Source organism: Neoarius graeffei, chromosome 1 (assembly GCF_027579695.1).
Source record: "Neoarius graeffei isolate fNeoGra1 chromosome 1, fNeoGra1.pri, whole genome shotgun sequence".
Taxonomy (NCBI): domain Eukaryota; kingdom Metazoa; phylum Chordata; class Actinopteri; order Siluriformes; family Ariidae; genus Neoarius; species Neoarius graeffei.
Genome location: NC_083569.1, coordinates 75,108,123 through 75,121,600, shown reverse-complemented (window position 1 = coordinate 75,121,600; position 13,478 = coordinate 75,108,123). Strand labels below are relative to the sequence as shown.

Below are 13,478 nucleotides of genomic sequence, written 5' to 3'. Positions count from 1 at the left end.
TTTCGTCCCAACAGAATAGAAACCGAAAGTTTCGTTTCTGAGGAAATGAAAACCGACGGGTTTTGTTTGTTTGTTTTTATTGATTGATTGTAATATACAAACAGTTCTGCTTTAAATGGTGGAGTAAAAATAATAATAATAATAATAATAATAATAATAATAATAATAATAATAATAAATGATACTCGGGAGTGTCGCACAGTTAATGTATCGTCTATTCGAGCCACCATTTCTGTTCTATTTGTATAAAACTGATCATCTTTTTTTTCCCCCTAAATGTAGTGGGCTCATAACTCCGCTCAGAGAGAGAATAGATAATCGCAATACTAATCCTGTAGCTCATGTGGCTATGAAGAGATTCCCCTCTGGACAGGACCCCTCCCCGAAAAAAAAAGCAGCTTATCGGTAGAAATTTACAAATATTTAATAATGAACAGCAATTTAACAGCTAAATAATCATGAAATATATTTGCTTCAGTCGTTATTAAATACTCTGAAATCTCTGTATGAATCAGTAAATACCATTAGACCTTACGATGACATTAAAAGATAAAAATCTAGAAGAACTTAAAATCAGTAAGAATAACAGAAATCTCCTGATGCCCAATCACACTCTCATTCACATTTGCATTAGAGCATGTGTCAATAGGTTTAAAAAAATAAAGAAAGAAAAAGAAAGCACAACTTTATTCATCACACACTTGTGAAATTTCCTCTCTGCATTTAACCCATCTGAAGCAGTAAACACACACGCACGTGAGCAATGAGCACACACACATACCCAGAGCAGTGGGCAGCCATGCTAACAGCGCCCAGGGAGCAGTTGGGGGTTAGTTGCCTCACTCAAGGGCACCTCAGCCCAAGGTCGTCCCATATTAACCTAACCGCATGTCTTTGAACTGTGGGGGAAACCGGAGCACCCGGAGGAAACCCACGCAGACATGGGGAGAACATGCAAACTCCACACAGAAAGGCCCTCGCCGGCCACTGGGTTCGAACCCACAGCCTTCTTGCTGTGAGGCGACCGTGCTAACCACTACACCACCGTACTGCCCAAGTAGGTATGTCATCCATCCATTATCCATAACCACTTATCCTAGACATTAAGATGACATTGGAAAGATAAAAATCTAGAAGAACTTAAAATCAATAAGAATAACAGAAATCTCCTGATGCCCAATCACTCTCTCATTCACATTTGCATTAGAGCATGTGTCAATAGGTTTAAAAAAAATACCAAGTAGGAATATCATCCATCCATTATCCATAACCACTTATCCTGTGCAGGGTCACGGGCAAGCTGGATCCTATCCCAGCTGACTATGGGCGAGAGGCGGGGTACACCCTGGACAAGTCGCCAGGTCATCACAGGGCTGACACACAGAGACAAACAACCATTCACACACCTTTACATTCACACCTACAGTCAATTTAGAGCCACCAATTAGTCTAACCTGCATGTTTTTGGACTGTGGGGGTAACGAGAGTACCCAGAGGAAACCCACACAGACACGGGAAGAACATGCAAACTCCACAACGAAAGGCCCTCATTGGCCACTTGGCTCAAACCCAGAACCTTCTTGCTGTGAGGCAACAGCAAGAAGCAACCACTACACCACCATGCTGTGCGTGAAGAATAGCTAATGTAGCCTTTCAGGTGTTCAACGCATCTTTCTCTTTCCCGGTGAACAAAGAAATGCTTCTGCGCTTGCACAGCAGAAAACTTTCTCATCGGATATTCACATCAGCTCTGAGGTGTGACGTCATGTTGCCTTGGCATCAATGCAATATCATAAACCATATTGAACGCTCATTCTCCATTGGGTAAAGTGGCATAATACACATAGGATAAGGTCATATGCTAACAATATTGCATGCTATCGAACCAAATGAACGGAACCTGCTAGAAGGGAATAGAACACATGTTTTAATTCCATCGAAAAGTGTCCTGTATGTATAATAATGCATGTAATTTACGGTGTCAGGGAGCCGCTATCAATATGCGGGAGACTCCCAGAACTTCCGGGAGAGTTGGGATGTCTGTAACTGACACATTAACAAATGGATGTAAGCCCTCGTTGCTTCATCCTTGGTCTCTGTCCTGGAGTTAAATGTGGCACCGGTTTAACTACAATCACTTGAGGGAACGTTACACTCCGTCACACAGGTAGCTAACACTTAGCAAAACATCAGATAGCAAACATTAAATGAAATAAGCACAGACAGCAATGAAAGGCAACCAAGAAAATAGACTGCGACTGCATTTTAACGATACTGGTCTATTTCTTCCACCTCATCCTGCACTTGATCTGTTCTCCTTTTCTTGTATTCAGCCCCTGACATCTCGCGTGCACCGTTGCCCCTAGTTACCCACTCCAGAATTTGAGTGAATACTGGTCAAAATAGTCTGAACTCTGTCCCAACTATGGTCTCCATAACATACACAAAAGATATCCCACAGAGACAGGATTCAAACCCTAGTCACAGACCACCACAGAAAAGTTAATCATGTTGCGAGAATTTAAGATTTTGATTCTGGTCTGGAGTTTGTGAAAGTAAATCTCACAAGGATACACTGAAAATGTTATGAAAACAGCAAAGTTTTTGTTTTGTTTTTCCTTTTTTTTTTCAGACATACTGAAATCCAAACAGATAATAAAATACCACCTCACAGCCACTGAGGACACTGGGGATGTAACATCTCATTATCTCTAGTCGCTTTATCCTTCTACAGGGACGCAGGCAAGCTGGAGCCTATCCCAGCTGACTACGGGCGAAAGGCGGGGTACACCCTGGACAAGTCGCCAGGTCATCACAGGGCTGACACATAGACACAGACAACCATTCACACTCACACCTACGGTCAATTTAGAGTCACCAGTTAACCTAACCTGCATGTCTTTGGACTGTGGGGGAAACCGGAGCACCTGGAGGAAACCCACGCGGACACGGGGAGAACATGCAAACCCCACACAGAAAGGCCCTCGCTGGCCACGGGGCTCAAACCCAGGACCTTTTTGCTGTGAGGCGACAGCGCTAACCACTACACCACCATGCCGCCGGGATGTAACATGTCTGTGTTATTCCTTTATTCTTCTCATTATTCAGTTTTAGGTTTACTTTTCTGAGACTTTGGCAATATCACAGGCCAAAAGATTAATCACACTTTCACCCTCCTCTCAGTAAGATGTGCCCCTGAATGCTGTATAGTGCTGCTGCCAATAGGTGGGTTTAGGATCACACCCTCAAACCCTCGTACATGATTTAAATATTGTGATTTAAATACTCATAATATTTAGACAGCTGGGGCGGCACGGTGGTGTAGTGGTTAGCGCTGTCGCCTCACAGCAAGAAGGTCCTGGGTTCGAGCCCCGGGGCCGGCGAGGGCCTTTCTGTGTGGAGTTTGCATGTTCTCCCCGTGTCCGCGTGGGTTTCCTCCGGGTGCTCCGGTTTCCCCCACAGTCCAAAGACATGCAGGTTAGGTTAACTGGTGACTCTAAATTGACCGTAGGTGTGAATGTGAGTGTGAATGGTTGTCTGTGTCTATGTGTCAGCCCTGTGATGACCTGGCGACTTGTCCAGGGTGTACCCCACCTTTCGCCCGTAGTCAGCTGGGATAGGCTCCAGCTTGCCTGCGACCCTGTAGAAGGATAAAGCGGCTAGAGATAATGTGATGTGTGTGATGTGATTTAGACAGCTGGAAATAAACTCATGATATTTTATTCATCAAACATTATGATTTGTAAGTCCACTACACAAGAAGGTGTCTGTCCTGAATTTTAGGGATTGATTTATAATATTCCTCCTACACATAATTTCAAATCATTAGCACTGTAAAAAGAAGATATTCAGATTACACTCCACAAGAGTTAACAAATGGACTTTTGATATTTGTGAGGTGACACAGCAGTTTCCCCAGTTTGATCCTGAGCTTCCTGTCTGTGTGAATTTTCAGGGCATGTGCTCCCTGTGGAGGTGGATTGGCTCGGATCACTTGCCCCAAGGTGTGAGTGAGTGAGTGAGTGAGTGAGTGAGGTACAATAGTCCATCATGCACAAAACTGCCAAATAGGAAGTGATGTCATATCTAATGGTTTTCCATATGGAGCTCAAACCTTAGCTGTCTTTTTCACACGAATGGACTTTGCTCTGTGGTCACTGGGAGGTGCTACAGCGCTGTTCCAAAGTTTAGAGCCTTCCAAATCACTTGGGTGTCTACATCGAGCCTTTAAATATAGGATCCTACAACAGTGCATGTTTTTATCAGAAAGTGTTTCAGAGGCTCAGAACCCTTAAGTATCTCATGAACCCCACGAGAACCATTATTTTTCTTAGAAGGTAGCAAGTATCAAGACAGTTTAGGTCAATTATACATGCCTGACAGATTCTGGGTATTAAGAACATTCAGAAGGAAATATAATTACCAATAATTTGGGATTTGTTCCACACAATCATAAAATTATATATTAGGAACACTTTTCTTCTATGAAACACATTGTTGTAGGGTCCCCCAGGGGGAAGATTTAAGAACCCTGAAGGGTTTTTGAGAGTGTAGAAGGATGTGAGGCCATTTCAGCAGCGCGTTTGAGTATCGACACCAATCTCATCTCAGTTGCTCAGTGAAATTTACCAACTCACACCACCTCACACATATGTTCCTGTTTGCTGCACCAAAACAGAGAAGGAAAAGCCCCGCTATCTCCTGCTTGTCCCAAAATCCCTCCTCTTGGTGCAATCATGTGCTGAACAAAACATCAATCTGTTGAATTGTACTGATACACATGGATAAACAGGAAAAAAAATTAATAGGCTACAGAAACACCTTTATTTTTTACCCTGTAGTCATCTCATTGACAGAATTACTCCTATTACAAGAGCACTGTTTTAAGCACTCTGTTTAAAACAGTATATTGTGTGCATGTGCTGTGCTCAAAGTGTCATCTGAGTGCAGATCCCGATAAATTTTGTCAAGAATCATGTTTTAGGGGTTACTGCTCACATGATTGTTTTTTGTTCTTCTTAATAAAAGTATAAATATTTCATTTCCATAGAGTTAAAATTACGATGGACTGTGTATTATTCTGCCCACAAGAGGGCATGAGAGTTTCTGTTAAAATCGCAACAAGAAATTCTTCTTGCAGTCCAGCAAACATCACACGTGATTGAAGTCCTGAAAAAAGCAGTGAAGATCAGAAGAATTTCTGTTATATCACCATAATTACTTCACAATTTTGTTAAAACATTTACCTGTAGCTTTTGTGCACCATTTTACAACACAAATGATTGTGAACTGAATTCCTTTCATCATCCATGATCTAATTCACAATCTGCATGTTCAGTATCCTGATCATGGTTTAAAGGACCATCAGAGAACTTTTAGAATTGATATTAATGGTAGGTACAGTGTGTAGCATTGCTGCCTCACAGCTCAAGGGTTCCTGGTTCGATCCAAAGCACCGAATGTTCCTGTGAGTTTTCTCTGGCTTCCTCCCACTGTCTGAAACCGTGCTGCTCAGTAGATTGTCCAGGATATGTTGTGAGTGAGTGACACAATGGACTGGCATCCCATCCAGGGTGAATTCTCCCACCTTGCTCTCAGTGTTTCCGGGACAGGCTCCAGGATCACCACAAGAAGAAAAGAAAGAAAGAAAGAAAGAAAGAAAGAAAGAAAGAAAGAAAGCACAACTTTATTCATCACACACTTGTGAAATTCCTCTCTGAATTTAACCCATCTGAAGCAGTGAACAAGGAGCACACACACATACCCAGAGCAGTGGGCAGCCATGCTAACAGCACCCGGGGAGCAGTTGGGAGTTAGGTGCCTCGCTCAAGGGCACCTCAGCCCAAGGCCGTCTCATATTAACCTAACCGCGTGTCTTTGGACTGTGGGGGAAACCAGAGCCCCCGGAGGAAACCCACGCAGACACGGGGAGAACATGCAGACTTCACACAGAAAGGCCCCCACTGGGCTCGAACCCAGAAACTTCTTGCTGTGAGGCGACCGTGCTAACCACTTATACCATTGTGCTGCCAGGACACCTGACCAGGACGACGTGCTTATTGAAACTGAATGAATATTTATGCCAAACGATTTAGAAACCCAAAAAGCTGGGTAACATGAGCACAAACTTTCCATACCCTGGTTTAGGAATACCCCCTGTCCATTTGAGTATTGTCCCTGGACCAGGGTTGGGAAACTGTGCCATAGAAGAAGAAGAAACCTTTATTTGTCACATGCACACTTCAAGTACAGTGAAATTCATCCTCTGCATTTAACCCATGTGAAGCAGTGAACACACACCACACCAGAGCACCCAAGGAGTAGTCAGGGGTCAGGTGGGCACCTCAGCCCAAGGCCGCCCCACATCAACCTAACTGCATGTCTTTGGACTGTGGGGGAAACCGGAGCACCTGGAGGAAACCCATGCAGACACGGAGAGAACATGCAAACTCCACGCAGAAAGGCCCTCGCCGGCCGCTGGGTTCGAACCTGGAACTTTCTTGCTTTGAGGCAACCGTGCTTACCATTACACCACTGTGCCGCCAAGTGGAATGGACATCATGGTTATGTTTGTGGCAAACAAAGGTTATAGAAGGAGCTGTGATCGAGAGAGTGAACTCTTCTCCACGCCACCCAGCCGTTCCTCTGCAGCGACTCCCTGTCCGGGACAGGACCGTAATAGTGCGGATCCATTACCAGCAGGTAGCTTCCTTCTTTCCCAGTGCACACACCCAGAATGCCTTTGGAGGAGTTGTCCCTGTCCCCACCCATCATCACTGGCGATCCGCGGGTGAGGAAATGTTGGTGCAGGTCCTGAGCCGCCTGCTCGAGCTCTGGTCCCCCACTGCGCGCGTGCACCAGCCGGCAGGGGACATCATAGAGCTGCTCAAGGACCAGAGCAGCCTCGTAAGTCCCTATCCACTCTTTAGAGCCTAAAAACGAGGCCGGCTTGTCTCTTACTGTAACTAGAGCTTGCTGGATTTCAGAGAGACTTGGCGGAAGTCTGGATTTTGCACCGTGAGAGACATTATTGAGCCAAGAGCCGATGGTCTGAACAGTCCGGTATCCACAACCCCAGCCTCTGTCGTCCTGTCCATCACAGCCATAATGATAATACACACACTGTCCCGATATAACTGAACATCTCCCATACTCTGTCAATGGCAGAGCCAGTCCGTCATGTGCATTCTTCACTAAAACGTCTTTGACACTTTTGTTTACAATTGTGTGCGGATCCTCTCCGGATAACCGCTTTCCCCAGTCTATATCTTCTTCCTGTTTGCGCTCCATGAAGTACAACAACAAACCAGCCACACCATGTCCACTATTATACAGATTTATATTTCTGGAAATACTGTTTAAGAAAAGAAAAACCCTCTTTCACTAACACATAAATAAATCTAAAGTGTTCTGTAATTCTCTGTGCATATCGCGAGGTCCGACTACAAAGTCCTTCCCTTCTGCGCAAAAGCTTGTGTTTAACAGTTCCGTGTCGTGAATGTTGGTTTTTAAACCTCGTAGTGCCAAGTACTATAGTGTACTCCTGCCACAAGATACAAAAATACATCTGAGAAAATAACAACATTGATCCGGCAATGGAAAGAAAGTTACAAGTGCCAGCCTGCTTACTTTCTATCATCTCTCGTCTTATTTGTTCCCCTTTTTCATCAGTGTCTTTCTACTTGTGTGTGTATATACAGTGGTGCTTGAAAGTTTGTGAACCCTTTAGAATTTTCTATATTTCTGCATAAATATGACCTAAAACATAATCAGATTTTCACCCAAGTCCTAAAAGTAGATAAAGAGAACCCAGTTAAACAAATGAGACAAAAATATTATACTTGGTCATTTATTTATTGAGGAAAATGATCCAATATTACTTATCTATGAGTGGCAAAAGTATGTGAACCTCTAGGATTAGCAGTTAATTTGAAGGTGAAATTAGAGTCAGGTGTTTTCAGTCAATGGGATGACAATCAGGTGTGAGTGGGCACCCTGTTTTATTTCAAGAACAGGGATCTATCAAAGTCTGACCTTCACAACACATGTTTGTGGAAGTGTATCATGGCACGAACAAAGGAGATTTCTGAGGACCTCAGAAAAGGTGTTGTTGATGCTTATCAGGCTGGAAAAGGTTACAAAACCATCTCTAAAGAGTTTGGACTCCACCAATTCACAGTCAGACAGATTGTGTACAAATGGAGGAAATTCAAGACCATTGTTACCCTCTCCAGGAGTGGTCGACCAACAAAGATCACTCCAAGAGCAAGGCGTGTAATAGTTGGCGAGGTCACAAAGGATCCCAGGGTAACTTCTAAGCAACTGAAGGTCTCTCTCACATTGGCTAATGTTAATGTTCATGAGTCCATCATCAGGAGAACACTGAACAACAATGGTGTGCATGGCAGGGTTGCAAGGAGAAAGCCACTGCTCTCCAAAAAGAACATTGCTGCTCGTATGCAGTTTGCTAAAGATCACGTGGACAAGCCAGAAGGCTATTGGAAAAATGTTTTGTGGACAGATGGGACCAAAATAGAACTTTTTGGTTTAAATGAGAAGCGTTATGTTTGGAGAAAGGAAAACACTGCATTTCAGCATAAGAACCTTATCCCATCTGTGCAACATGGCGGTGGTAGTATCATGGTTTGGGCCTGATTTGCTACATCTGGGCCAGGACGGCTTGCCATCATTGATGGAACAATGAATTCTGAATTATACCAGCGAATTCTAAAGGAAAATGTCAGGACATCTGTCCATGAACTGAATCTCAAGAAAAGGTGGGTCAAGCAGCAAGACAACGACCCTAAGCACACAAGTCGTTCTACCAAAGAATGGTTAAAGAAGAATAAAGTTAATGTTTTGGAATGGCCAAGTCAAAGTCCTGACCTTAATCTAATGGAAATGTTGTGGAAGGACCTGAAGCGAGCAGTTCATGTAAGGAAACCCACCAACATCCCAGAGTTGAAGCTGTTCTGTATGGAAGAATGGGCTAAAATTCCTCCAAGCCAGTGTGCAGGACTGATCAACAGTTACTGGAAACATTTAGTTGCAGTTATTGCTGCACAAGGGGGTCACACCAGATGCTCAAAGCAAAGGTTCACATACTTTTGCCACTCATAGATATGTAATATTGGATCATTTTCCTCAATCAATAAATGACCAGGTATAATATTTTTGTCTCATTTGTTTAACTGGGTTCTCTTTATCTACTTTTAGGACTTATGTGAAAATCTGATGATGTTTTAGGTCACATTTATGCAGAAATATAGAAAATTCCAAAGGGTTCACAAACTTTCAAGCACCACTGTAAATCAGTGGCAAAGCCTGATTGTTTATCAACAAGTGCAATGTTGGCCATGATAGCACTGTTTTAGCAAATTTCTTAACATCTCATAGAAAAGCTCAAACACCTTCTTACCTGTTTTGCTCCTGTGTAAAACAACACTGTATTTTTGGCCATTTGTGGTGTTGCGCTGATATTTTTTCAGATCAATATATAATTATTGGTGCTATTGTTTGAGATTTGGCCACTGTAGGAGGCAGTATTTTATCTTCGGAATACGAGTGAACTATCATAGTCAGATGGAGTTGTTACACATGTGATGCACGTATGTAGCCATTTCTCAGCTTGTGAAATAGGGCTTGGGATTTTCTTTTACACTGTTACACTTGTTTTCCAGCATCCGCATTTCATTTTCTCCTATTTCTCTCCTTGAGTCCCTTGTTTACACCTTTATTTCCAGAGAATGCTAATTGTGAGGATTCTGGAGGGTGTGCACATTTGTGTGCATGAGCATGTGAGCATGTGCAGAACTGTGTGTATGAGCTGTGAGATGCATGTTAGCAGCACCTTACAAGAAAACTTCGAACTGCAGAGAAGTTTAAGAAAGCAGGAAAACGAGAAGGAGCACTAAAAAGACAGCGAGACAAGTTGCAGACCTCCAGAGTAAATTTCACCACATGGCATTTGCATTTATCTTTTGAAATTACTCCCTTGTTAGCTTTTTGTCAGCATTCAGGTACACTGTTACACAAGCTGCTGCTGAGTAAGTAGTAAATCTTTTTATTTGTGGGCGATTTTCAGTGGAGCAGATCCCTAAACATCTAATTCATAACTGTGTGATGTAGTGCTGTACACTCCTTCAGTATGGTTACAATAAGCACAGAGAAGAAAGGGCATGGCATTGAATATTAATTGGATAAGAGCAGGTGGACCATCCAAGATGACCGTGCAATCAAGGCAGACAAAAAAGGCATAGAAACGAGGATACATCGGTCAGGTTGAAGCTTGCTTTTTTTTTCTCTTTAGTATTTCAATGTACGGTATAGCCTGATATCGATGTTCTCATGAGATGAGTTATACATGTGTCCATCAGAGAAGATAGGCCTCACACACACACAGAATTATTGAACACCATCTCATCTCATCTCATTATCTCTAGCCACTTTATCGTGTTCTACAGGGTCGCAGGCAAGCTGGAGCCTATCCCAGCTGACTACAGACGAAAGGCGGGGTACACCCTGGACAAGTCGCCAGGTCATCACAGGGCTGACACATATGCCCCTTTTCCACCAAAGCAGTTCCAGGGCTGGTTCGGGGCCAGTGCTTAGTTTGGAACCGGGTTTTCTGTTTCCACTGACAAAGAACTGGCTCTGGGGCCAGAAAAACTGGTTCCAGGCTAGCACCAACTCTCTGCTGGGCCAGAGGAAAGAACCGCTTATGTCAGCGGGGGGGGGGCGGAGTTGTTAAGACCAACAACAATAACAAGACCGCGAAAGATCGCCATTTTTAAGCGACGAGAAGCAGCAGCTGTACAAACGCGAAGTCATCCATTATTATTGTTGTTGTTGCTGCTGCTTCCGTGTTGTTTTTGCTCCAATATTCGCGCTAAGGTTTATGCAAACGTAGCGATGTAACTGACGTATACCGCGACGTAATGACGTGGCTTCCTTTATCACCACGAGCTATGGAAAAGCAAACTGGTTCTCAGCTGGCTCGCAAGTTGAACGAGTTGTGAACCAGCACCAGCACTGGCCCCGAACCAGCCCTGGAACTGATTTGGTGGAAAAGAGGCAATAGACAACCATTCACACCTACGGTCAATTTAGAGTCACCAGTTAACCTAACCTGCATATCTTTGTACTGTGGGAGAAACCGGAGCACCCGGAGGAAACCCACACGGACAGGACATGCGAACTCCGCACAGAAAGGCCCTCGTCGGCCACGGGGCTCGAACCCGGACCTTCTTGCTGTGAGGCAACAGCGCTAACCACTACACCACCGTGCTGCCTATTGAACACCTTATTTATCCATTATTGTTTACTGCCATATCAGTTGTTTGTCCTATTCTGAGTTCTGTGAGAGTGATAAGGGGGAGCTGTGCACTTTTATCTACAAGCTCATATGTGGAAGAACTTATAGACTGCTGCTGTAGCTATCTGAGACTGAAAAGCCTGAAAGCAGGCTAAAGTCTAACGCTACACAGTGCATTGTAACATATAGAAATGTCTAGCATTGCCTGACTAGCATACTAGAGAACTTGTATGCTGGACAACAACAAATTGGATTCAGTTCATATTGGATTCAAACTTAGAGGCACACAAAATGAAGACATAAATAAAAGACTTTTTTTCATGGAAAAACAACCGTGAATAATGATTCAGAGTTTTACTTGTTGGAATCCTGTGCCCACAAGATCACTCCTTGTGTTAGGAAACAAGGCTAACCTTATTGAAGAATACCAGAATGGGAGTGGACAAGAGGTGTATTTAAAAAATAAATAAAACAAACAAACAAACCATGAAGTTTGCCTTTATTTCTCTCAGTTTTTGTATGCTGGGTGACACTGTAAACAGTGGAGACTTTCTTCTTCCGATGAAGCGCTGGGTTCTCAGAAAGCATATGCTAAGTAAAGATAATAAACATCGAAGCGGACTCATCTGTACATTTTTCAGTGTAAGAAAAAAACAACAAAAATATTTGTAAATATTCTTTCTTGTTTGTTTGTTTGTTTGTTTTATGAGTAAATGAAATACTTACTTTGTGAACAAGACAACAGGTGGAAGTGTTAATTCAGCCACCACAGACCTCACCTCACCTATCCCTTAACCTGGGATCGTTGGGGCACCATGAGTTTGCAACCAGTTTCCTCCACCTTGACCGGTTTTCAGCCAGCCTCTGTGCCGCTACAAAGTCGTGACTCTTTTATGTTGTCCTGCCATCGCTTCTTTTGTCGTCCCCTCTTTCTGCTGCCATTTACTGTTCCTTGTAGTACTGTTTTTGTTAGGCCAGAGCTTCTGGTGACATGGCCAAACCATGTTAGTTTTCTTCTTTTGACTGTTGTGATCAAGTCTCTGTGTGGGCCAATGGCTTCTGTAACCTTTCTCCTCACTTCCTCATTTGTGACATGGTCCATATATGAGATTCCTAGCAGTTTCCTGTAGCATCTCATTTCCATTGCACGTATTCGTCTTTGTAGCTTTGCTGTAACTGTCCATGTTTCACAGGCATATAAGAAAATTGAGGTGACAAGTGAGCGCATTAGTCTTATTTTTGAGCCAATGGTGATGTTCTTGTCCCGCCAGATTGCTTTTAGTTTTGTCAGTGCTGTAGTGGCTTGGGCAATACGAGAGAGAACTTTGGGTTTGGACCCCTCATCTGTAACAATGGCACCGAGGTACTTAAATTGATTGACTATTTCAAGTGTCTGTCCCTTAACTTTTATGTCTCTAGTGATACCCTTTGTGTTGTTGGTCATAATTTTGGTTTTCTCAGCACTGATCTCAAAGCCATATGAACTTGATGTCTTGTCTAGGTGGTGGACCAGGCTTGTTAGCTCTTGCTCATCTCCTGCCAGGCCATCTATGTCATCAGCAAAACGGAGATTGCTGATTGTTCTGCCCCTGATGCTGACTGTTCCTTTGTGATCTTCCAGCGCATCTGTCATTATCCTTTCCAGAAAGATGTTGAAGAGTGTGGGTGAGAGCAAACAACCTTGGCGGATGCCAACTGTCATGCGAAATCAATTTCCAATTGCCCTGTTGTAGTACACTGCATTGGTGCACTTGTTGCTGTGTGCTGTAGGTATTTTTCACACAGGATTCTGAGGTTGAATATCTGTTCTGTGGTACTCCTGCCCTTTCTGAACCCTGCTTGTTCTTCTGCTATTATTTGTTTTTGGCTTGTGGTTTTAGTCTGTTCAATATTACAACCCCAATTCCAAAAAAGTTGGGACAAAGTACAAATTGTAAATAAAAACAGAATGCAATAATTTACAAATCTCAAAAACTGATATTGTATTCACAATAGAACATAGACAACATATCAAATGTCGAAAGTGAGACATTTTGAAATCTCATGCCAAATATTGGCTCATTTGAAATTTCATGACAGCAACACAACTCAAAGTTGGGACAGGGGCAATAAGAGGCTGGAAAAGGTAAAGGTACAAAAAAGGAACAGCTGGCGGACCAAATTG

General features: G+C 43.2%; 1 protein-coding gene across 2 annotated transcripts; it reads right to left on the bottom strand.

Moving 5' to 3' along the window:
• Positions 1-4,805: 4,805 nt before the first annotated feature.
• On the bottom strand, positions 4,806-7,450 carry LOC132888774 (ufm1-specific protease 1-like). 2 transcript variants are annotated; one of them, XR_009654971.1, is made up of 2 exons: positions 5,765-7,450; positions 4,806-5,613 (listed from the first exon to the last, which is right to left on the bottom strand). XR_009654971.1 is itself a non-coding variant. In XM_060924872.1 (2 exons), the coding sequence occupies exon 1, from the start codon at positions 7,288-7,290 to the stop codon at positions 6,565-6,567; it is 726 nt and encodes a 241-aa protein (XP_060780855.1). In that variant the 5' UTR covers positions 7,291-7,450; the 3' UTR covers positions 4,806-5,613; positions 6,525-6,564. The 2 variants fall into 2 exon arrangements, 1 of the variants encoding a protein (XP_060780855.1); XM_060924872.1 differs by having other exon boundaries at positions 6,525-7,450.
• Between the last annotated feature and the right edge of the window lie 6,028 nt (positions 7,451-13,478).

Bases quoted from the DNA above. Each gene is read 5' to 3' on its own strand.
- LOC132888774 (XM_060924872.1), bottom strand. From the start codon at position 7,290: ATGGAGCGCAAACAGGAAGAAGATATAGACTGGGGAAAGCGGTTATCC.